The following is a 26,210-nucleotide window of genomic DNA, read 5'->3' as shown; positions in this document are numbered from 1 at the left end:
TGAAAACTCTAAGCAAACTGGGTATAGAAGGAACATTCCTCAATACAATCAAAGCAATCTATGAAAAACCCACAGCCAACATCCTATTGAATGGGGAAAAGTTGGAAGCATTTCCACTGAGATCTGGTACCAGACAGGGATGCCCACTCTCACCACTGCTATTCAATATAGTTCTGGAGGTTCTAGCCAGAGCTATTGGGCAAGAAAAAGAAATTAAAGGGATACAAATTGGGAAGGAAGAACTCAAACTATCCCTCTTTGCAGATGACATGATTCTGTATTTAGGGGACCCAAAGAACTCTACTAAGAGACTATTGGAACTCATAGAAGAGTTTGGCAAAGTAGCAGGGTATAAAATCAATGCACAAAAATCAACAGCCTTTGTATACACAGACAATGCCATGGCTGAGGAAGAACTTCTAAGATCAATCCCATTCACAATAGCTACAAAAACAATCAAATACCTTGGAATAAACTTAACTAAGGACGTTAAAGATCTCTACGATGAAAATTACAAAACCTTAAAGAAAGAAATAGAAGAGGATACCAAGAAATGGAAAAATCTTCCACGCTCATGGATTGGAAGAATCAATATCATCAAAATGTCCATTCTCCCAAAAGCAATTTACAGATTCAATGCAATACCAATCAAGATACCGAAGACCTTCTTCTCAGATCTGGAAAAAATGGTGCTGAAATTTATATGGAGGCACAAGAGACCTCGAATAGCTAAAGCAATCTTGTACAACAAAAACAAAGCCGGAGGCATCACAATACCAGATTTCAGGACATACTACAGGGCAGTTGTAATCAAAACAGCATGGTACTGGTACAGAAACAGATGGATAGACCAATGGAACAGAATTGAAACACCAGAAATCAACCCAAACATCTACAGCCAACTTATATTTGATCAAGGATCTAAAACTAATTCCTGGAGCAAGGACAGTCTATTCAATAAATGGTGCTGGGAAAATTGGATTTCCACGTGCAGAATCATGAAGACCCCTACCTTACACCTTACACAAAAATCCACTCAACATGGATTAAAGACCTAAATCTACGTCCTGACACCATCAAGTTACTAGAGAACATTGGAGAAACCCTTCAAGATATTGGCACAGGCAAAGAATTTCTGGAAAAGACCCGGGAGGCACAAGCAGTCAAAGCCAAAATCAACTATTGGGATTGCATCAAATTGAGAAGTTTCTGTACTGCAAAAGAAACAGTCAGGAGAGTGAAGAGACAACCGACAGAATGGGAAAAAATATTTGCAAACTATGCAACAGATAAAGGGTTAATAACCAGAATCTACAAAGAGATCAAGAAACTCCACAAAAACAAAACCAACAACCCACTTAAGAGATGGGCCAAGGACCTCAATAGACATTTTTCAAAAGAGGACATCCAAATGGCCAACAGGCACATGAAAAAATGTTCAAGGTCATTAGCAATCAGGGAAATGCAAATCAAAACCACAATGAGGTTCCACCTCACCCCGGTTAGAATGGCTCACATTCAGAAATCTACCAACAACAGATGCTGGTGAGGATGTGGGGAAAAAGGGACACTAACCCACTGTTGGTGGGAATGCAAACTGGTCAAGCCACTATGGAAGTCAGTCTGGAGATTCCTCAGAAACCTGAAGATAACCCTACCGTTCGACCCAGCCATCCCACTCCTTGGAATTTACCCAAAGGAATTTAAATTGGCAAACAAAAAAGAGGTCTGCACCCTAATGTTTATTGCAGCTCAATTCACAATAGCTAAGACCTGGAACCAACCTAAATGCCCATCAACGATAGACTGGATAAAGAAATTATGGGATATGTACTCTTTAGAATACTATACCGCAGTAAGAAACAACGAAATCCAGTCATTTGCAACAAAATGGAGGAATCTGGAACACATCATGCTGAGTGAAATAAGCCAGTCCCAAAGGGACAAATACCATATGTTCTCCCTGATCGGTGACGACTGACTGAACACCAAGAGGGAAACCTGTTGGAGTGAGGTGGAAACTATGGGAAACAGTGGCTTGATCAGCATAGCCCTGACTGTTAATGAACAACTTAATACATTATCCCTCTTAGTAGTTTTTTTATCTGTTCTACTTAATATGACTGGTTTAGTTCTGTAATTGATGCACAGTTATTCTTAAGTGTTGAAAATTAACTGAAATGTGATCCCTGTTGAACATGGGAGTGGGAATGGGAGAGGGAAGAGATGTATAATTTGGGACATGCTCAGGCTGACTTGCCCCAAGTGGTGGAGTTGGAAGCATACCAGGGGATTCCAATTCAATCCCATCGAGGTGGCATGTACCAATGCCATCTCACTGTTCCAGGTGATCAATTTCAGTTCACAGTTGGTCATGGTGGAGGGACTGGGAGTCAAAGGGAGCACATAGACAAGTCTAGTACCTGCTAACGCTAACCGATGGAGTAAATAAAGGGGAGAGTGATCCAACATGGGAAGTGAGATACTCAGCAGACTCATAGAATGGCAGATGTCCTAAATAGCACTCTGGCCTCAGAATCAGCCCTAAAGGCATTCGGAGCTGGCTGAAAAGCTCATGAGAGTATTTCAGGCATGGAAAGCCAAGACACTCTGGCAAAAGATCTCTGCGAGTGAGATCCCAGTGGAAAGAACAGGTCTTCAAAGAAGGAGGTACCTTTCTCTGAAGGGAGGAGAGAACCTCCACTTTGACTATGACCTTGTCTAAACAAGATAAGAGTCGGAGAGCTCAGAGGGCTTCCATTGCCTTGGAAACTCATGACTGGAGCATAGGGAGATTACTGATGCCATAGACAGGAGTGTCAATTGGTAAAGTCAACAACAGGAGTCACTGTGCACTTACTCCTCATGTAGGATCTCTATCCTTAATGTGCTGTACATTGAGATTTAATGCTATAATGAGTACTCAAACAATATATTTCACTTTGTGTTTCTATGGGGGTGCAAACTGTTGAAATCCTTACTTAATGCATACTAAACTGATCCTCTGTAAAAAAAAAAAAAAAAAAAAAAAGAAATTATCAATTCCCAACTTGACTCTCACTGGGATTAAACATGACAATAGGTCTGCTCTGATTTCATCATCATTTAAAAAAAATCATCTATTATTTTTCACTTTATGTTTCTGTGTGGGAGCAAACTGTTGAAATCCATACTTAATGTATACTAAGCTGATCTTCTGTATGTTAAGATAATCGAAAATGAATCTTGATGTGAATGGAAGGGGAGAGGGAGTGGGAAAGGGGAGGGTTGTGGGTGGGAAGGACAGTATGGGGGGGAAGCCATTGTAATCCATAAGTCGTACTTTGGAAATTTATATTCATTAAATAAAAGTTTAAAAAAAAATCAGACTTTTTTTCCTAAGGATTTAGTCACAGACTATACATAACCGAGAAAATAGGAAAAATGGACTTTATCAGCAGGCACATCCTAACAGGATAATACAAAGCTTTCATCATAGGTCTAACTTCCAAGTTTTACATATCCAACTAGGTCATTTCCCTAATGAGACACTGGACAAAGAAAGTATGTCTCCAATTTTCTCTCTATACGAAGTGGTACAATATCAGGGAAATTTCTCCAATGGTAAGATTTTTCTATCCTAGAGTGAGTGTTGTGACACAGCAGGGAAACCACGTGAGATACCCACATCCTATATCAGAGTCCCAGCATTCCACTTCCCAGTCAGCTCTCTTCTAATGCACCTAAGAAGCAGCAGATAATGGTTCAAGTACTTGGGTCCCTGCCAGCCACCTGGAAGACCCAGATGAAGTATCTGCCTCCTGGTTTTGGCATGCCCCACGTGTAGCTGTTGCAGTCATTCGAAGAATGAACCAGTGCACAGAGGATAACTCCACTTTTCAAATAAGTGAGTGAGTGAGTGAATGAATGAAAGAAAAAACATTTTCTATTCTTTTCCATTCAAATAATCATTTCAGGGAAAACACGCATTTCTGGCAGCATATTCTAAAATAGCCGATTCTTGAAGAAATAATCCTACAAGTTAGTTGGTTGTTTTTTTAGTTAAGATTCACCTGGAAGGAACATAAAAACATAACTTCCAGTGTTTTTAGGAAGAAATCAAATAATCCTTCAATTTTATTTTGCTATGATCATCTGCTCAAAATTCATAGAAGGAATAGTCTACTCTAACAATTATGAAAAACTATGACTACCTCCAGAGCCCAGTAGATGACAGAACAACTGAGAAATGAGCGTGAGTTATCTCCCCACTCGATCCCTAAAATAATTCTCTCCCTACATTTAAACTTCATAGAAATCGGGGTTGGATCCAATTTACTTAAGCCCATGCCTAAGATAATACTTGGAAAAGAGCAAGTGCTCAACAAGTTATTTTTTTAAATGAATACATTTTATAGGAACAGATAAAGCTTGCAACCAAAGCTCTTCCAATTACAAACATATTTGCTGGGACCAGCGTTGTGGTGTAGCAAGTAAAGCAGCCGCGTATGACACAAGCATCCCACATAGGTGCCAGTTACTGTTCCAGTTGCTCCATTTCCAATTCCAGCACCCTGCTGATGTGCCTAGGAAAGCAGCGGAAGATGATGCAAGTGTCTGGACCCCTGAATCCACATAGGAGACCTGGATAAAGCTCCTGGCTTTAGCCTGGCCATTGCGATCATCTGGGAAATGAATCAGCAGATGGAAGATCTCCAACTCTGATTTTCAAGATAAATAAAGAGATCTTTTAAAAGTAAAAATATATATATTATATATATATATATCACTTAAATTCTCTAATCCAATTTCAGTTTCTCACAACAGCCAAAGTAAGAAGAAAGACAAATCTTGAGCATTTCCAATGTGCTGAAATCAGTGCCTGATAAACACAGATTAAAAAGGAAGAAAAAAAAATAATAATAAAGTCCCTAATTGTATACCCACCAACAGTCTACAATCTAGAGAACAGGCTAGAAGAGGTAAAATGGGGGGAAAAAAAGACAAAATTGAAATATACTTTATTGTTTACTCTTCATACTCCTTAGTCAAAACTTCATTGACTACCAAGTCTCAGCAGGTAGAGCATTTTAGTTTTAAATACTTCTATGGCCAAGAGTTTTTTATACTACATCCAAGCCTCAGAAATGGCCAAAGAAGTATTAATCAAAGAGTTCCAATGCAATACTTTTCTACACAATTAACCTCCAATTATAGTATGTCATTCTAGCCATCAGAATAGACACATAAATACATATTCTTTATATAGAAGAATCATTAATTTCTTTTTTTTAAAGATTTATGTATTTGAAAGTCAGAGTTACCCAGAGACAGGAGAGGCAGGGAGAGGGAGGGAGAGAGGGAGAGAGGGAGAGAGGGAGAGAGGGAGAGAGGGAGAGAGGGAGAGAGAGAGAGAGAGAGGTCTTCCATCCGATGGTTCACTCCCCAATTGGCCACAACAGCAGAGCTGCACCAATCCGAAGCCAGGAGCTTCTTCCGGGTCTCCCACACGGGTGCAGGGGCCTAAGGACTTAGGTCATCCTCTACTGCTTTCCCAGGCCATAGCAGAAAGCTGGATTAGAAGTGGAGCAGCTGGGTCTCAAAGCGGTACCCATATGGCATGCTGGCGCTTCAGACCAGGGCATTAACCCATTGTGCCACAGCACTACCCCCAAATCATTAATTTCTTAAATACTGAAAATGAATCTATCAGCGCTGGCACTGTGGAACAGCAAGAAAAGCCAGCACTGCCGGCACCATATGGGAGCCAGTTCAAGACCTGGCTGCTCCATTTCTGATCCAGCTCTCTGCCACAGCCTGAGAAAGCCATAGCTTTTGGCCCCTGTACCTATGTGGGTGACCTGGAAGAAGCTCCTGGCTTTGGATCAGCCCAGCTTCAGCCATTGAGGCCATTTGGGGAGTGAACCAGCAGATGAAAGTGCTCTCTCTCTCTCTCTCTCTCTTTCTACTTCTCTGCAACTCTGCCTTTCAAATAAATAACCAGTTCTCTGCTGTGGCCAGGGAGTGCAGTGGAGGATGGCCCAAGTGCTTGGGCCCTGCACCCCATGGGAGACCAGGATAAATACCTGGCTCCTGCCATCGGATCAGCGCGATGCGCCGGCCGCAGCGCGCCGGCCGCGGCGGCCATTGGAGGGTAAACCAGCGGCAAAGGAAGACCTTTCTTTCTGTCTCTCTCTCTCTCTCTCTCTCTCTCTCTCGCTGTCCACTCTGCCTGTAAAAAAAAAAAAAAAAAAAAAAAAAAAAAAAAAAAAAAACTACCGTAAACTCCAATAGCTCCAAAATTCTTACTTTAATATCTCAGATATTTCATAACAAGTTGTAATCAAGTTTTTTAAGAACATTCTGTTTAGCTACCCACCTAATTCAGGGTTGGCACATAGCTTCTTCACAAGTTGAAGCCCCTCCCTACTTTCAGGCACTACATTACCACATGCAATATACTTCAGCTACATTTTGATTTTTTTTTTAAGCCATTCTATCTCCTACCATCCGATAATGTGACAAGTTTAAACATGTCCAGTTTATCAAAATACATTTATATTGATGTTTTAATGTCATACACAATTATTTCTCAGAAGCATCAAAAATTAGACTCATCATTAACCTGTAAGTCCTTACAAAAACGTCATTTCCAACAAGGAGAAAAAAATGAATAGCATTTCATGCTATGTCTAACAAGAATCAGCAAATGCGATACAGGATACAACATCATGACTCAGAGTGAAACTCAGCACATGAACTGACAGTTTCTGGGTCATCACTGTTCTAAAACAGACCTTCAGTTTTTAAATAGTATACAAAAAACAGTTTATTTCCAAGTCCATGAACTCTTTTTCATTAAGAATGTAAAACATACTATTGAGAATATTTATATACATAAAAAAATACAATGTGTTCAAGTTTTACCTTGAGATAATGAGATATGCAGGCTATTTTAAGGCATCATGAAGAAAACATTAAATAAAAATGACAGATTAAAGATATATGTTTAATATTTTAACATGTCCTGATTTTTTGTTGTTGTCCTTTTATTTTAACTGAAAGTAAGAAGAGAAAAAGAAACAAACGAGAGAAAGAGAGAGAAAGAGTAAAAGAGAGAGAGATGGAGTCTTCTCTCTTCTGACTCACTCTCCAAATGCCCATGACAGCTAGGGATGGACCAGGCTGAAGCAAGGAGCCTGAAACTCCCTCTCCCATATGTGTGGCAGGGCACTCAGCATCTGAGCCAACACCTGTGTCCTCCCAGGATATGCATTAGTAGGAAGCTAGACCAGAAGCAGAGATGCCTGAACTCACACCAGAACCCCAATTTGGGATGCAGACTTCCCAAGCAGTGGCAGCTTAACCCACTATGCTACAATACCCAACCCCCGTGATGAGGTTTAGATAGATAAATTACCTCACAGGATTACTGGTCAAAGACACTCGGAGGGACTCCAGGCATGTGACAAGTCTCTCATCCGCTGGCCCCATTTTCAGTTCATGGATGAATTCCTGAGGCGAGATCTGTCGGCTACTTTTAAGACTTCCCTGCAAAGTAAGCCACAAGAAATTTAAGTCATGGATGAAGATTATCCATGAAACAAATCTAACCCACCTCTAGCAGAACACAACTACTATGATTAGCATTATTTGGGGGCATGACTTCCTTCTAACCATAAATCTATAAATCCACCATCTGCAGATCTACAAAAAGTAGTAACGGAGTATCAAATGATTTCAACATTAACATAATTGTTTTTTTCCAATGCAAAATGTTAGAACAATTAAGTAATATATTTTGGGCACACACAAAATGAAAATCAAAACTCAATTCAGGAACTACTGTATTAAATATATTAGCACCGTAACTAGTACTCAAACAGTGCTTTACACTTTGTGTTTCTGTGTGGGTGCAAACTGTTGAAATCTTTACTTAATATATACTAAATAGATATTCTGTATATAAAGATAATTGACAATGAATCTAGATCTGAATGGGAGAGGGTGCGGGAGATGGGAGGGTTGCAGGATAGGAGGGAAGTTATGGGGGGAGGAAGCCACTGTAATACATAAGCTGTACTTTGGAAATTTATATTTATTAAATAAAAGTTAAAAAATATATTAGCACCTTGAACAATACTGGAAAAGCTATTTAGTCATTAATTCATTCAATTACCATAAAAAGCCTAATTCTAGGCACTACAGATCCAAGAATTATCAAAACCTAAGTCTGGAAAGACAAACTAAGCAAGGAAATAATTGTCAGTGTAGTCTGATTCTTGTCACACAGTACCAGGGTCCAAAGAAGAAATGTCTAACTTGGCAGAGATTAGGCAAGACTGAATCACAGGAGAAAGGTATGTGAGGGTTTGGGAGACACAGAAATTAGAAAGGGATACTTTCTAGACCAAAATATAACTTAAGATACATGCCAGATCATGGAGTGATACAGCACTACTATGCAATTAGCTTTCCCAGGGGGAGATTTGGAAGAACTGCTCTACTGCAGTGTGAAATATCAACTCAAAAACTTGGAGTTCACTCATTATTCCATAACGATTGTTAATATCTCTTAAAGAAATGCTAGACACTGTTCTAAGTACCAAGAATAGAGCAGAGAAGTAGAGGAAAATTCCTGGGGGCATGTGGCTTTATGATGGAGGCAAGGGATGCAGAGAAGATGGAAATAAATGTGATAGTGAAAATATGCTGTATGTTAGATAGCAGTAAGCACTATATTGAGAAATAAAGTAAGCCCATTGGGGAAGCTGGAAGAGGAGTAGAAGTATGAGGCACACAATTTAAAATGGGGCGGTCTAAGGAATTCAAGGGCCTCAAGCTCAAGTGTGTGAATGAGGGCTCTGCAGGAATTAAGAGAGCTAACCACACAGTCATCTAGGAGAAAAGCTGCGATAGAGGGGACTGCAGATTTTTTAAGCCACCAAAAAAAACTTGGACTTTAATTCTGAGATCACAAATGAGAAGGCATATACACAGCCAAGATGAAAAACAATGAGGATGTTGAACAATAATGAAACTTCTGAATTATATCTACTTAAATTACCGATAAGACATCCAAGGGCCAGGATAGGAATTGCACTCATACATTTTCAAAAGCAGATTACTTAAGATGACAGGAAATTAGGTTTGTTCTTTTTCATTTATTTTATTAATTTGCTATAATGTTCGAGAAAACATTCCAAGTAATGCAAAACAAATTAGCACTGGGCAGACTGCTATTGATATGAACAAAAAATAGCCTAAGTGGTAATTAAAGAAAAATTCAATTGCAAAAATCTTAAGAGAATTAGAAATGATAAAGGAAATAATATTTAAAGGAGAAATGGTGAGAGCAGTGAAAATAGACATCTAATTTTTTTAATGATAGTTACTGGTATCAAAAATAATGTATTCAATTTCCACTGAGATAGCATGTATCAATATCTTGTTTGCGTTTAAATTACTAAATTTTTGCTTGTTTAGCACAGAAAATTGGGAAAAAGCGATGGAAAGAAAGGTGCCTTCACATGATTATTAATCCAATATTTCTCCATTTTTTCTCCTCAAGAATATTCTGTAGATATTTGTAATTAAACACATGCTTTACTTGTGAAAACATGATACCTATTATCTATAGGGTACTTTTATCATTGATCTGTATACTTCATGAAAATATCCCAATATTAACAAATAAGTTCTAAAGAATGTGACTTTTTCCTGCCTACAGATTATTCATATAGCATTACTTCCTAACTAGCCCCCCATTCTTCACCATATCAGTTTCTTAAAAATCAGTTTCATAAAAATCTCAACTTCCCTATGGATGCTGTCAGGTCAATATTTTTGTGCAAAATATATCAGCAGATGTTAAAATAAATGATCTCTTGTAGTTCATTCTAAATTTATTATTGAAATAATTGATAGTGGTTTTTTCTTCACAACCAAGATGTTTTTCTTCAACATACGGGTAAATTTCAGGCAATAATTACTTTTTAAATCTAAAAATAAGCAAAAGTACACTTGGATAAAAGTGGTATTAAAAGATAAAAAACCAAAAGCCACCTGTTCTATCTCAAACCTCTCTCACAAAGGCAATCACTTAATTCCATAAGTATTTTTGCTGATACTTAGTATGTCCAAATCATGTGCTTATTCTGATATTTTTAAATTTTCAATGTTATGAAAAATAAGGATTATCCTAAAACACTGGAAGTTCTCTCCATTCTCTGAATATTTAATACTCAACTGAACCAAAAGATAACCAGATTCCTGTTCTATGAGTTCCTTATGTCACAGGAACCTCTAAAGATGAGTTCAGGCATCCAAAAGCCTAAATAATGCTTTGGTTCATTTTAATAAAACTTAACATCATGTCTCTGATAACAAAATCTTCCAGTTACTATAATGTACATGTTGATTAACCTGAATGCCTTCCCTCTAAAATTGAGGACAGGTGAACTATGTCTGCTCTTCACATTCCTACTCAGGATGGTACCAGAGATCCCAACAAGCACAGTAAGACAATGATAGACAAACAGTTTGGAAAAAAAGTAAAACTATTTCCAAAGGACATGATTATCTATATGAATTTAGCAGGATCACAGAGTAAAACTTCAATGTGTAAAAATAGTTTGCATTTTTATTTCTAAAAACTGCCAGCAACTGGAAAATGAAATTTCAAAACAGCAATAAATAACAATAAAACAATTAGGAAAATTTTTAACAAAGACAAGACCACTAGACAAAACTATAAAACACTGTGCAATTGGGGCCGGAGCTGTGGCACAGCGGGTTAATGCCCTGGCCTGAAGCGCCATGCTGGTTCAAGACCCGGCTGCTCCACTTCGGATCCAGCTCTCTGCTATGGCCTGGGAAAGCAGTAGAAGATGGCCCAAGTCCTTGGGACCCTGCACCTGCGTGGGAGACCCGGAAGAAGCCCCTAGCTCCTAGCTTCAGATCAGCTCAGCTCTAGCCATTGTGGCCAATTAGGGAGTGAACCAGCGGATGGAAGACCCCTCTCTCTCCTTCCCTCCCTCTCTCTAACTCTTTCAAATAAATAAATCTTTAAAAAAAAAAAAAAAACTGTGCAATTAAAACAAAAATGAAAGGATGGAGGAAGGAATGAGGGAGGGAGGGAATGAGGGAAATATGTGCTTTAAGTTGTTTATATGAAATAATGTAATCTGTTCTCTTTATATAAATAAAACATCGTGGATGGAAGTTGATGACAACCTAAATAAAGAGGTTGTATCATGCTAATGGATCAAGAAATTAAATTATGAAATCCTTTAAGAAGTACAGAATTTCATTTTTTGAAAACTAATCTATAGATTCAATATAATTACAATCAAAATATTAGCAATTCTTTTTGGAGAAATTAAAAAGCAACATCCTAAAATTTATAAGGCAGGAAAGGAAGGACATCTATAATAGCAAAAGCCATTCTGCAAAAAGAACAAGGCTTTTGCTCTCAGGTTTCAAAATTTACTATAAAGCTATAGTAACCAAATTAATAATGTTAGAATAGTGCCAGTGGAATTCAGGAAGGAAAAAGAGAACCACATCAACAAATAGTTCTCTAACAAGCAAACATTCTTATGAAGAAAGTGAACCTAGACCCTAGACCTAAATGTAAAGACTAACACTATGAAATGTCTTGGCAAGGACAAAAATTCTGACTGCCTTGGCGAAGACAATGACTTCTTAAAAACAAAAAAAAAAGGAGTAACTTTCGATTAAAATATTGATAAGTTGGAGTTCATCAAGATTTATATCCTTCACTTTTCAAAAGGCCGTTTTATTAAGAGGTTTCATTTCATAACTTAAAGATAGGCTCCAAACTTGGGCAGGGGGTGGGGGTTGGGAGGCAAGTGGTATCTGTAATACACGTTAAGAACTGCCTTGGGTTAGATTTTCCCTACATACAAGCTAGGTTAGCCTGTTAGTGTTTCACGGAAGCTGAGGGAAAAAACACAAGACTCTCGGGTTACACACAAAGGACTTCATGCACATGTTGGTTCTCCAGCCTCCAAATCCAACAATGAAAATATCATACCCATAATAGACGTGAGCATATGCAGTCGACTGCCACCACAGAACACTAGGCTTGAGGGAATTCACCATTTTCATAATGAGCAGTAACAAATCTTACTGCCGAGAAGGACATATAATCTCTAAAACTGCTCACTGTAAATACTACTATGGTAAGTGGGCTAGGAAATGAGAAGTCAGGCATCACATTTGTGGCATAGCCAACAAGATACAGACAAACTTAGGGCTCATGACAGTCTGCCTTTTGTAAGGATAAATGTATCTCATAAATGATGTATATTCCGATTATTTTTAAAAGCGCCTTCAACTCACAAACAGCTCAATTAAAAACAAGTAAAAGACCTCAGTCACAAAAGATAATACAAACAGTCAATGATCACATGGAAACCTGTCCGCAAAAAAATGCAAACTAACAACACAAGTGAGGTAACACGACATACCCACTTCTTAACTGGAACTCTCCTACCCTACTGATGGAGATATAAAACAGTATTGCCACTTTGGGAAAGAGTTTGACAGTTTCTTTTAAAGTTAAATATACAAGTAACCATATGACTCAGCAATGGTACAGCTAAGTGTTCAGCACACAAATGAAAAAAATTTGTGTGATGTTCAAAACTATTCAAAATACATAAAAACTGGGAAGAACCCAAAAAATTCATCAACAACTTGTATGTATCCATACCATAGAACATTACTCAGCAATAAAAACAATTCACTTCTAATAAATGCAAAAAAAAAAAAAAAAAAAAGAAGAAGAAGAATCCAAAAAAGCATACTGAGTTAAAGCAACCACACACAAAAACAGTATTTGGTGTCAGGATCTGTATCTATGAAAGACCAAAACTAACCTGCCAATTTTGTCTCTGGGGCCTTTATAGCTCAGACATAGAAGCAAACCTGTCAACAATGTATATTTGGATTGGAGGATGGAAAAAAGGTGGAGAAACAACTTAAATGAGGCAGCAGGTAGATTTTACCTATAAATACTAAAAAAGACACACATGGCTACAAATAATTATTTACTTCAGCCATACTAACTTTTTCCAGTTTGAACAATTTGTTGGCTCAAGGCTCTGTACACAAGAATCCTGCCTGTAACCCTTTCTTCCTCTTACCCAAATGCCCACCACCCACTTTTACCCTTGCTCTACCCCTAGATGATGTCAGTTAGACCTAGCCTAAGAATGACTTTCTCAGGGAGACTTTTCATGAGCCACACAGAGTCTCCCTTCTATAAACTTATTTTTCATAATACCACTCTATATTAAATTAGCTTTAATTACCATTTATTAGAGGATGTAACAAGTACCAACTGTGTTTTGGGCACTGCACACAAGTGTAGGGGACAAAGGGATAAAATACAAGACAAAGATGACTCCTAGGCTTCCGGCCTATGCTATGGTGCCACTACTTAAATACACAAGATGGTACAAAATGACTGACAAAAGAAGCAGTTATTTAAAAGTCACACATCTGAGCTAATGACATCTAAGAAAACAACATTTGTACATAAACCAGACTAGAGAGAAAAAAAGGGGGGGTGCATGAGAACTGGGAGAGGAGTACTGCAAGCAAATGAGAAGAGCAAATACAAAGCCCTTATGGAAGGAATGAACATGGCACATTCAAAGGAGAATAAAAACTCATCGAAGTGTCAGGGAGCATGAAAAACAGTAAGATGACAAGAACAGACAAAACAGGCAGGGATCTGATCCTGGAGGCAGGCAGCTGACACACACTAGAGCAGGCTTTTACACTTTTAAAGACTTGAAATAAAGGGGGTTGGGGCGTCAGGCCGCTGCCTGTAGTGCTAGTTCAGCTCTCTGCTATGGCCTGGGAAAGCAGTAGAGGATGGCCCAAGTCCTTGGGCCTCTGCACCCACGTGGGAGACCTGGAAGAAGCTCCTGGCTTCGGATCGGCACAGCTCCAGCCATTGCAGCCATTTGGGGAGTGATCCAGTGGATGGAATACCTCCCTGCCTCCATCCCTCCCTCCCTCCCTCTCTGCCTCTCCTTCTCTCTGTGTAACTCTGATTTTCAAGTAAAAAAATAAATCTTAAAAAAAAAAAAAAAAAAAAAAAAAAAGAGGGAGAGAATGAAGTGTAGCTGGAATAGGAAGCAACAACAACAGCCAAACCTACTATGAAATTGCACGGGATACCCAGACTAGAACGTTTACTAGCTGGCCACTTGAAAAACAGTTTGCTGGTCTCTGATAAGGTCATATAAATGATGGCAAGGACACCAGGTTTTATTGTTAAGTGGGATGAAAAACTATTAGAGGGTTCTGGATACATAAAGTAAGTGAATCCAGGGGCTGGTGCTGCAGTTCAGCTGCTGCCTGCAGTGCCAGCATCCCATCTGGGTGCTGATTCGAGTCCTGGCTGCTCCACTGAAATCCAGCTCCCTGCTAATGCATCTGGAAAGACAGCAGAAGATGGCCCAAGTGCCTGGGCCCTTGCCACTCACGTAGGAGACCCAGATGAAGCTTCTGGCTTCTGACTTCAGTCTTGCTCAGCCCTAGCTGTTGCAGCCATTTGAGGAGTGAACCAGCAGATGGAAGAGCTCGCTCGCTCGCTCGGCCTCTCCTTCTCTAACTCTGCTTTTCAAATAAATAAATCTTTAAAAAGTGAATCTAATGTGCAATGATACTTACGTGGAAAAATGTGAACAAGCAGACCAGCTGAAAGGTTATTGCATAGCTGGTCAAGAGCCGATGGTAGCCCAAAACAAGATGCCAGTGATGGAAGGCCTAAGATTTGCTCAACACAAAGGCAGATTTTAAAGTGTAGAGTGGACGGGACTTGTTGATAATGTGATTGCAAAGTTTAAGTAAAATTTAAAGATGATGCCTAGGTTGTTGGTCTCAACAAGTGAACTGTGCGACCATCTACTGATGCCTGTGACCTCAACATGTGACATGAGCAGCTTTCATGGTGGACTGGAGATAAACTTGATAAGAAGTTCAAGAAGGAAATCAAGACGAATAGACAACTCTCTCATGTTTATCGATGATGCAGGGGTAGGTACAAACGTAGGAAAATAAGGAAACAAACCACCCTTGAGCAGGTGACAGAGGATGTGTGGTAGGATCTGAACACTGTAAGGGCTCACTGGTGAGCTAGGATCACTCAGAAAAGACTAATAAGCACAGGTTCCTCCCAGATGCATGCCCTGTACACAGAGGTAGAGGAGGAAGGTAATCCAGTTTAACCACAGGCAGGGTTCCCACGGACAACGAGGCAAATTGAAAGTTTGTGCAAGAGAGTAAAAAACTGTGGATCTTAGGTCAAAAAGGAGAGAAGTAGAGGCATGGCAGGAGTAGGAGGTGACAGATAAGAAAATGATAGAATCAATAGACTTATGTTCAATGCTCTGTAGCTTTCTTAAAGAGAGGATACTGAACAGGTAGGAAAGACAGGTAGTCTGTGCATCATATTCAGAGGTGGCATTTTACTGTTCAAAGTAATCAGTCACTCAGGGTGGAGAAACAAAGATCATTGGCAGTGATAAAACCAAGTAAATGAGGAAGTGGGATGTTGACTGGATCACATATTTGAATGACGAGGTCATTTTGACAGTGGTAGTAACAGGAAGGAAAACAGTAAGGTTGGTAGCCCAATTTTCTAGGAAAGAGGAGTCTGCAAGCACAGGCCAACAAGTCTGTGTGACGCCACCCTCTCCACTAGAACGTGCCGTACAAGGACAAGGTCTGCTCCCTAACTCATCACTCTGTCATGAGCTCCTCACAAAATGCCTGGCTTTCAATGAATGAGGTACAATAAAAATCAAAGTTAGGCAAGGATTAAAAGAACATAAATCACATTGAAAAAAATTCAGAAACAAATGGTTACTCAGAAAGGTGTATTTCAAATTAAAGGCAAAGAAACCGATAATTGGGAGATTAGTCTTACACATAATAAAAGGGGGAAAATTGTTATCAAAATGTAGGTACAAAAACAGAAATTGAGAGGAGAAAATACCCTGTTACAAGAATAATCAGAAATCTTCCTTTTAAGCACAGCTCTTCTTGTGTTTCTTTCATTTTACCTAACTTCAAAGAAAGTAGAAAGTAGGGGGGAGAGTGGAAGGACACTCACTACTGCATATCTCTAAGTCCATTAGCTATGAAGATGAAAATACTTAGAAAGCTTTATCCCCTGTGGTATCAAAACACATTAGTGAGATAAGGATGTCTGCCTGACATCACAAAAATTAGAGGGATATTTATCCAACATAATTTTTAAATCTTTTTTAATCCCTTAGCAAATTTTATTCTGAAACACCAAGTGTAGGATAGAAAGAAAAGTACACAGATGACTCTTGTCAAATTCCTTATAAGATGTATTTTAAGTAGTAATACACCTTTTCACATACTTCCTTTACCATTATATTTCTCTAAAACCCATCTTTCTTTTCCTATGTAGCCATTATAGGTAATAGTAAGCATTTCCTTTGACCTGTCTTGAAGAGACACTTTTGTTCCTGCTTGAATGCTTGCATTTCCTCTCTGCTCAGATGTAAGACTTATTCAGTAGATGTTTCCTCGCTATTCTATCCTATTTGTTTATGGAGTAATTCCATTTTTAGGACAAAATTAAAAAAATCTCATTGCCAGTTATCAGCATAAAGTATAGAAAAAGTGACCTCCTTTCTTTTTTCAAATAATTGAATTACTTTTCTACAACCATGAAGAATCTATCATTTAATGATGGCCTGATCTTTAATACAAGTGAAATGTATATCTAGAATGCCTGCACTTTTAGCTAGAAGATGACACAATTTAAAGCCAGTGTGGGTCTGGACAATGTCCTTTGTGTACCTAATACTGTTCTTCATACTTGGGAGTTGCTTTAAGTTTGCTTAGATTATTTGAGACCCCGAAGAAGGGGTCATAAATTATGTTCTTAATGTGGTTGACCATTAACCAACTCACCAAGTCATACCTTATTCCTCCCAGAAGGTAACATATACCAAAATTCACCAGGCAGCATCTTCAACTGCATGTAGTAGCTTAACCTTTTAATCACGTTTAACTTAAAAACAAAACCAGCTTTTTCCTAACATGAAGTCCTAAAATATCCTATACAGATAAATTAAAATGAAGAAACTGTAAGGAGAGCTTGAAATATTTATATTCATGTGAAGTTAGTTTTGTACATGCTTCTCTATGACATTTACTTTGTCATTTCAAGCAGGTAAAATGCTGAAAACAGAAATACCAACAAAAAGCTTAAAGAGTCAAAAAGCCCAAGGTCTCAATAAGAATGTATGTGTGCAAACTCACTTGCATGTATGTGTCTGTCTCTATGCCTATGGGATTTTATTTAAGTCCTAACCATAAATTATCTCCCTCAGTGCCTTTTTAATATTCTAGTTGCTGAATTTCTGATATGTATTAAGGTGATAATATCTGTGATGAGATGGTTCAAAATGAGACTGTTTGAATAGTTTACACTGATAATGACAGTATTTTCAGAAAACAGCAGAGTCAGCATAGAACAAAACAAGGGTAAGCATAGTCACTGCCAAGAGGGTAATTATAATCTAAATTATTGCCATGTATATATTACTATTAAAATGCACTGTGACAATATCCTTACTTTCTTCAAATGACTTTAAGCATCCCTAATGTCCCTGGAAAATAAATACTAAGCTGTCACTGCAATATTAATATTCCTTTTAAGGACATTTAAAACACAAACAAGATCTCCGCTGCCTATAAAATCTCTAATTCACAGATCTTTTTATGGGAACTCATAGTAGAAACTACGAAAGCTATAAAGTACTACAGAAAGATACATTTCTCAACAAAATAAAGTTTAGCAAAGAACTCCCTTAAAGTATTCCCTTTTTCAATAAACATTGTGAGCACCATACGTCCTCCATATCACAAACCCCATAAGAAAAACATTCAGAAAAATTAATTGCATCTGGGGGCTGGCACTGTTGCTCAGCAGGTTAAGCCACTGCTAAAGATGCCAGCTTCCCATATGAGAACAATGGTTCAACTCCTAGCTGATCTGCTTCTAACCCAGCTCCTTACTAATGTGTCTAGGAGAGAGTGGAGGAGGGCTCAAATGAGTTCTTCAGCACCTGTCCACCCACATGGGAGACCTGGACAGAGTTCCTGGCTCCTGCCTTTGACCTGGCCCAGGATGGGCTTTTGTGGGCATTTGGGGAGTAAACCAGCAGATAGAAGATCTCTCTCTCCTTCATTCTGCCTTTTAAATAATAATTTTTTTAGAATGTTAAGATGGGGGCCGGCGCTGTGGCACAGCAGGTTAAAGCCCTGGCCTGAAACACCGGCATCCCATTTGGGTGCTGATTCTAGTCCTGGCTGCTCCTCTTCTGATTCAGCTCTCAGCTATGGCCTGGGAAAGCAGGAGAAGATGGCCAAAGTCTTTGGGCCCCTGCACCCACGTGGGAGACCTGGAGGAAGCTCCTGGCTCCTGGCTTTGGATCTACACAGCTCCAGCTGTTGCGGCCATATGAGGAGTGAACCAACGGATGGAAGACCTCTCTGTCTACCTCTCTTTGTAACTCTGTCTTTCAAATAAATAAAATAAATCTTTAAAAAAAAATGACAACATGAAAATTTCATTTAAAAATATTACATCTGCACTAAACATGTACAGACTTTTTTCCTTGCCAGTATTCAAACAATAAGAGTAGAATTATTTACAATCTATATTGTATTAGGTATTAGAAGTAATTCAGAAATTAAAGTGGGATATATATAGGTTATATGCAATCATTGTACCATCACATATAAGAGACTCAAATCTGTGGATTTTGGTATCCTTGGAGGGGTCTTGGAATTAATCCACCTCAGATTCCAAGGGACAACTCTATACATACTTTATATACACACATGTATACACATGCATTACATATATCAAATGCATGCAAACACACATTTTTATTTCTAGTTCTGTCAGAGAAGGGCCTAGAAGTAAAAACAAGCCATTAGAAGACAGAGTATCCAGAACTTAGTTTCTAAATACTATTCTCCACTAAAAGAAACCAGCACTCCTGGAAGAGACAGACTGTAGTTAGGACAGTACAGGATGTTCCTGGAAGAAGGTGCACAAGATAAGCAAATATGCAAAGAACGGTGAAGATATAAAGGACAAAGGAGTCAGTCTAAAGGGGTTTCTCCTGGGCAAATCCATCAAAGTGAAGAGAGACAGGCAGTGACTTCTGAAGGAGAGCACAGTCTCCTTTAGGGTGACCAAGAAATTTCTGAAGCTAAATGGTGGTGATGGGGGCACAACACTGTGAAGGTGCTAACCGCCAGTGAATTGTGTACTCTAAAACACACTTTCATTTTTTATGTGAATTCTCCCACAACAAAGAAGTTTTAAAATGCTTACAAAATACAAAAAAACTAACCCATAGATTAGAAGCCGAGACAGAAGTTGTCTTGTGAAGAAAGGACAGTGGCTAAAACAGAGCTGGCTGGCACTCTCCTGCTTCTGAACTGGTGTAGATTACTAAGTGTTTACTCAGTGACAGCTTATTGAGCCATAGATTTCAGATCTGCAAAGTATCCAGTAGGAACAATAATCCAAAAGTACTAAAACATTTTCAAAGGCAATCTTCTTTTTTGTGCTATTGCCAGATACATTCAAATTCCTCTTAAAATTTTAATTCAGCTTTTAAAATAAAGGTGTCATTTAAAATATTTTATACAGAATACCACAACTCCTTGCTGTGCAAATTAAAGGAAAAAAAGCTACTTGGTGTGAGGTAAGGCCATTATTTTTCTTCAGCTTCTTCAGTATACCTGTTAGAACTTGAAAATACTTAGTTTCACCTGAAGAACAAATTTCAATTCAAAGATTTAAAAACAAACTAAACTTGGGGATGGGGGAGCTGACTAAACAAACATGGATGTTCTAATTTGCCAGCCTCTATTTGGTAGTTCAATGAAGGATAAAGATCTGTTCAGCACATCTGAACACACAGAAAAAACTGCACTGATGCTCTTAGTCAATGGTTCATTATCTTCTTTATTGTGTTGATTATGTTTATATAGAAAGGAAAACACAACTAAACTTCATTGGGTATTTACCAAATAAAAGGGGTTGGGGGTATAAGAAAACACCAGCTGTTCCAGTCTTTAAAATTAGGCAATTTGTTTTTCCATCCCACCAGGTAATTGTACAATTATTTGCCTCTACAGTTCTGGGCAGTACTTTGAAGAATCACTGTTAAATTTACAGTTTAAGTCTATCTGCATGTTTCTCTTTTCTTGCTTTGCAAAAGAAAACCACCTGGCCTCTCTTCATATGAAGGTTACTTCAGAACATTCGAGGGAAAGTGAAATAAAATGGTAAGGTTATTTGGAGGGCCATTATTGTGGAACAACAGTTAAGTCACTGCTTGTGACGCCAACATCCCATACTGGAGCACCAGTTCAAGGCACTGCTGCTGTGCTTCTGATCCAGCTCCCTGACAATGCACCTGGTACAGAGGAAAGGGGCAGAGAAGCAGTACAGGACATGATGACTCAACTCCTTGGGCTCTGGCACCCACGTGAGAGACCTGGAGGGAGTTTCTGGCTCCAGATTTCAGCCTGGCTCAGCCCTTGTTGTTGAGGATATTTGGGAAGTGAACCAGCAGGAGGAAGATCTACCACTTCCTCTATCATTCTGCTTTTCAAATAAATTACTTTTTGAAAAGTTTATCTTTGGTGAAAAAAATTTCAAAATCCATGCATAGTTTGTTCATAGCATATATTTTCCATGAATGCTTTGAAAGTATCCTCATATATGCAAACCAACTGTAAGTCTAACTGATTTGTATCAGCAAGAAGCTCAAAAATCCAGAACAGCTCAAAATCCAATACACTCTCTAAATTATTCCTCATATAAATAACAGTAACAGGTATGGTACAAAAAATGGAGGGGGAAAAACAAAAACCTTTGGATCACATCTCACTACTACCAGCTTTGGGACTCTGGCCTCTGGTTTCCTCAAAATAAAATGTTCGCAGTGGTTATCTAGTGGAAGGAGCTGCAAAATTTAAATGTGCTTGGAATATACCCAGATTATTGTCCTAAATATAGTTTAATTTGCATCTTTTCAAACTGTACACTTTGTAGGTCAATGAGAAGGATGGACTCAAGGTCTAGAGGATGGTAAGAGATAAATTAATGAACTGACTAAAATGTGCAGAAGCAACAGAAGCACAGCAAAGTGGTTTATAATGCATCCCAACATACTTCGTCCTCTGTGTAAGAAAAGACAGACAAAAAAAATGCTAAAGTTGTTTTTTATACTTCCTGGTTCCTGGCAGTACCATGTTCTAAACAGATAGCATATAAATTTTTTGCATATTTTTAAGATGGCACTTGCGCCATCTTCTGCTGCTTTTCCCAGGCCATTAGCAGAGAACTGGATCAGATATGGAGTAGCTGAGACACAAACCAGCACCCACGAGGCATGCCATTATTGGGGCAGCGCTGTGGCTCAGCGAGTTAAAGCCCTGGCCTGCAGCGCCAGCATCCCATATGGATGCCGGTTTGAGTCCCAGCTGCTCCACTTCCAATCCAGCTCTCTGCTATGGCCCGGGAAAGCAATAGGTGATAGTCCAAGTCCTTGGGCCCCTGCACCCACGTGGGAGACCAGAAGAAGCTCCTGGCTTTGGATCAGCTCGGGTCTAGCTGTTGCAGCTATTTGGGGAATGAACCAGTAGATGGAAGACCTCTCTCTATTTCTCTGGCTCTACCTCTCTCTATAACTCTTTCAGATAAATAAAATAAATCTTTAAAAAAAAAAAGGAATGCCAGTATTGCAGGAAGAAACTTTACTCACTATGCTACAATGCTGGCCCCTAGATACTTTTTTTTTAAATACTTTTCAAAGAACAAAGTAACTCCACTGAACTATGCTCTTGAGAATACTGACAAACATGAAAATTAAAAACTTTGAAATCCTAATTTTATAACTCTATAATTTCTAGGGTGATCTATAACTGTTATCCATCTGAAATATTTATTCAATAAACACTTATCTAATACGTAGTATAATATTGGGACTCAAAAATTGCTAAGAAAATTCTGCCCATGAGATGCTCATCTTTAGATGGAAAAAAGCATCTACACAGTTATAGGGAAGGGAAGCCTGGATCTGAATCCAGTCTATGTGAGCAGAAAGGAGGATGTCCCAGTTGTTACCTGGGTAAACAGGGACAGTTCTCCTGACAGAGTTAACCCTCAAAAGGTGGGGATTGGAAGGAGAATAAACAAACAACAGTGTCGAGGCGCAGGTCAAAGAGCTTGTGGATTTTAGGAACTACATTCCCATGTTATAGGTAGTATACGAAGTGGAAACAGAGGGAAAAAAAAAAAAAAAAAAACACCAGAACATGAGAGGCACTAGCCCACTTCTAGTAAAAGGAAGTCACTGCAGGACTGGAAATAAAGTGTTTGAAAAAAAAATAAAAAAGCTTTATATTAGGAAGACACTCAAGCAACAGTGAGGAAGACACTCATGAGCCTACAAGAAGGCTTGTAAGATTCCCAAGACATCGCTTCTCGGCCTTTTGGCTAAGATCAAGTGAAGATTCCCAAGACATGGGTTTGTAAGAGAATAAATTTTCTCAGCTTTACTATAAACTTAAGGGGGGGGGGGGGGGGGCGCGTGTGTGCTATCAAGACGCAGATGAAAGGAATTACTATAATTCATTCCAAATTGTGTTCACCCCACATAAGGAAATATGTCGGTTGCCAAAGCAATTAAAAGATAAAACAACGTGAGAATTATTTCTCCCGTTAATAGACAACCACCGGGCTGCAGCTGTGGTGTAGTGGGTGGAGCCACCATCTGCAGTGCCGGCATCCCATAGGGGTGCCTGTTCAAGTCCCAGCTGTTCCACTTCCGATTCTGCTCTCTGCTAATGCACCTGGGAAAGCAGCAGAGGACGACCCAAGTACTCGGGCCCCTATGTCCACATGGAAGACCAGGAAGAAGCTCCTGGCTTCTGATTTACTTACCATATGGTTGGAGCTGGGTACATCAGTGGATGGCAGATTTCTGACTCTGCTTTCCAATGAATAAATCAGTCTTTTTAAAATTTAAACATAAGAAAATCAAATATCCCATGATACATAAATATGACATATGCATGTTATATTTCTGATAATTAAATCACAATTCTGAAAGATATCACTGTTTATACTTTTTACAGTCACTATCACAGGTCATGATTCCCAATTAAGTACACTGGTGTTAATGGTAAATATTTAGCAACCATCTCTCAGAAAAAAAAAACAGTTGGTAGTGTCTACTGATTTATATGATGGAAATCCTCACAGACTGCTATCATATGCAACCAACACAATGACACTAAACAGAAAGAAATACTGATTCTAGACCACCACTGACAAACACACTGAACTATATTAATATGGCTGTGAAACATACTATGATCATAACTCACTTTTATTCATAAATAACTTATTGTGTCTATTCTACATTCCAGGAGGGGACAGGATAGGATGGGGGCAGGGCAAAAATTACACAATCCCTGTCTTCAGTGAAAAAGAAATTTTCTGTAAACCAGAAAGGTATAATGCCATATGATATTCAAACTGTTTAAAAATAACATGCTTATTACAAATATGTATCCAGCATTCTAAATTGTATTTTAAAAATTATATTCTTGCTTAAAGTCTGTCTCTTTTGATTTACATCTCCCAAAGCAGTTACTTACCACTACTTATTAAATGCAATATATACTTAAGGCCCAATATGCATGACAAAATGGCATACACATAGCTTTTTATTCAGCCAACATTTACTGAAAGCCAGATGCAAATAAAGATAGGAGACCCTTTGCTAGGATGATAGACCGAAGTGACTAACGTATGCTGTGACCTCAAGTTTAATTCCTTCACGACAAATTTATTTGCCATTTTCAATTTATGCCTTAAGATTAGTCTTTAATGTTCCTCAACTTCTTTCGTTTGAGCCGATTTTAAAATATGGCAACTTATACTATATTAATAATTTCTGAAAGAAACTATATTGCACTCTGATATGGTTCCCTAGAAAATTTTTAAACTGTTAATTTCTTTATTCGCTTAGCTGGAAATGTAGTTTTTTCATAACCACAAAAGCACAATTTCTTACCTAACTTCACTCTCTCCTTTTCCATCAGCAGGAAATCATGCAAAAAACCTGGTATATAACCCCCTATCTCTCTCAATCTCTAAACATAATCCCATATAGATATGTATATATGTACAGACCTAATGAAAGTTCTTTAACTTTTCTGGTTGCATTCCCTTAATTTTTAAAAATTATTCATGAGAAAAACAGAGACAGACACACATATATGCTTCCTTCTGAAAGTTCACTCTCCTCAGTTGCCATCAATGGCCCTTAACTGGGAACTCAATCCAGGTCTCCCACATGGAGACCAATTATCTGAGCAATCATAGACACTACCCAGGGTCTACATTAGCAGGAAGCTGGAGCTAACAGAGGAGCTGGGTATCAAACCCAAGCATTTCTTTACAGGGTGGTGCCTTAACCACTGAGCCAAATGCCTGTCCCTCTAAACATTCTTTAATATGGTCCTAATATTCCAACATATGAGTAACTGTAATTTAGTCAGTCTTTAAGATTTATTTATTTGAAAGAGTTACAGAGAATGAGAAACAGACTACTGGTTCATTCCCCAGATGGCCACAATGGCCAGCACTGGGCCAGGCTGAAACCAGGAACCAGGTGCTTCTGAGTCTGAGCCACCCAAGTCTCCCACATGGGTGACAGGGATCATCAGCAGGGAGCTGGATCAGAAGTGAAGCAGTCAGGACATGAACCAATGCCTATATGGGATGCTGGCATCACGGGCTATAGCTTTATTCATTATGTCACAATGTTAGCCCCAGCCACGGCCTATTAACACAGTATATATTATTACATGAAACACATCTCTGTGTATGTGTCTTCACCTTCTAGTGCTTTGTTTCTTTGTCACAGTTCCAGTAGAACTCTTAGGTCAACGAGTATGTGAATTTTCCTCTTTCATAGACATTTCTGACTGCTTTCCAAAAATGCTGTTATCTGTATACTTTCACCCATGGCTGGTGGACCTGTGTGTTTCCCTCCTACAATAGTATAATACATGATGGGTTTAAATTAATTTGAATATTGCTAACAAAATCTTTACATCTGTTTCAGTTTTGCTTTGTTCTCGTCTTTTCAGATCCTTAGCCAGTTTTTTTCTTGGATTTTTGTTAGGATGAATCTCTTTCCAGCCAATTCATGAAAGCTCATTGAAAGGTACAGGTATTGCTCTGTCAAAATCATTGGAATTATTTTAACTTTTTGCCTATGTTTAATTTGTCCCAAAGTTCACATTGGCTTTTTTAAACAGTTCCCTCACTCCAACCCCTCCCCCCCGCCCCTGCTTCATTTAATTTGAAGCAAAGAGAAAACTTCTTTCCACTGGTTACTCCCCAAAGGCCAAAACCACTAAGTCTGGGCCAGGGCAAACCCAGGAGCCAAGAATTCTATGTGGATCCCCCACATGGGTGACAGGAACCCAAGTACTAAAGCCAATACCTGATGCCTCCCAGGGTGTGCATTAGCAGGAAGCTGGAATGTGAAATAGAGCTATACTCAAATTCAGGCACCCTGACATGGAATATGGGCATCTTAATTGCCATGCCAAATACCCACCCTCTTTTTGTTCTAAATAAGTGATCATGTCTATATTGTCCTTTACAGTTATAAGGTTTCTAGGTTTTAGAGAAAACCATTCTGCAGTCAGAAATGAAGACACCAGTGTTCAGAAAGAGGACAAAGAGAGATTAGGTAGAGAACTGCCTCACATGAGACCCTGTTCTAGCCACCTCTGGCTTTATCATTTCTCGTTCCAGTAAGATCTCCTGTTTGCTCAATTAGTTCAAGTCAAGCTTCTCATACCGATAATCAGAAGACTAAGACTGTCGTGTACTTACTCAAATGAATGGTTAAGTGTGATATACCAGTACTAAAAAATTAGTGCCCATGTCAGTGTTCCTAAATCTCTACATGTTTGTATGAAGAAACTATCACTACATAACTTATTTTAAGGAAAAAAGAATGTAATTATTTCTTAAAGCACCATAGCTAAAGCTTTTAAGTTTATACATAATTGACAGCATTATTTAAATT

The 26,210-nt window shown here is 38.7% G+C and overlaps 1 protein-coding gene across 2 annotated transcripts in view; it reads right to left on the bottom strand.

The window, feature by feature from the left end:
* Positions 1-26,210, bottom strand: part of DIAPH3 (diaphanous related formin 3) — a 556,480-nt gene that overhangs the window by 418,798 nt on the left and 111,472 nt on the right. For both annotated transcript variants that reach the window (XM_051850009.2, XM_051850008.2), the window contains one exon: positions 7,400-7,530. In XM_051850009.2, coding sequence (XP_051705969.2) covers positions 7,400-7,530 — 131 coding nt within the window. The remainder of the gene's footprint in view (positions 1-7,399; positions 7,531-26,210) is intronic.

The sequence above is a fragment of the Oryctolagus cuniculus genome, chromosome 9, assembly GCF_964237555.1.
Source record: "Oryctolagus cuniculus chromosome 9, mOryCun1.1, whole genome shotgun sequence".
Lineage (NCBI taxonomy): Eukaryota > Metazoa > Chordata > Mammalia > Lagomorpha > Leporidae > Oryctolagus > Oryctolagus cuniculus.
This window is presented reverse-complemented; position numbering and strand designations above follow the sequence as displayed.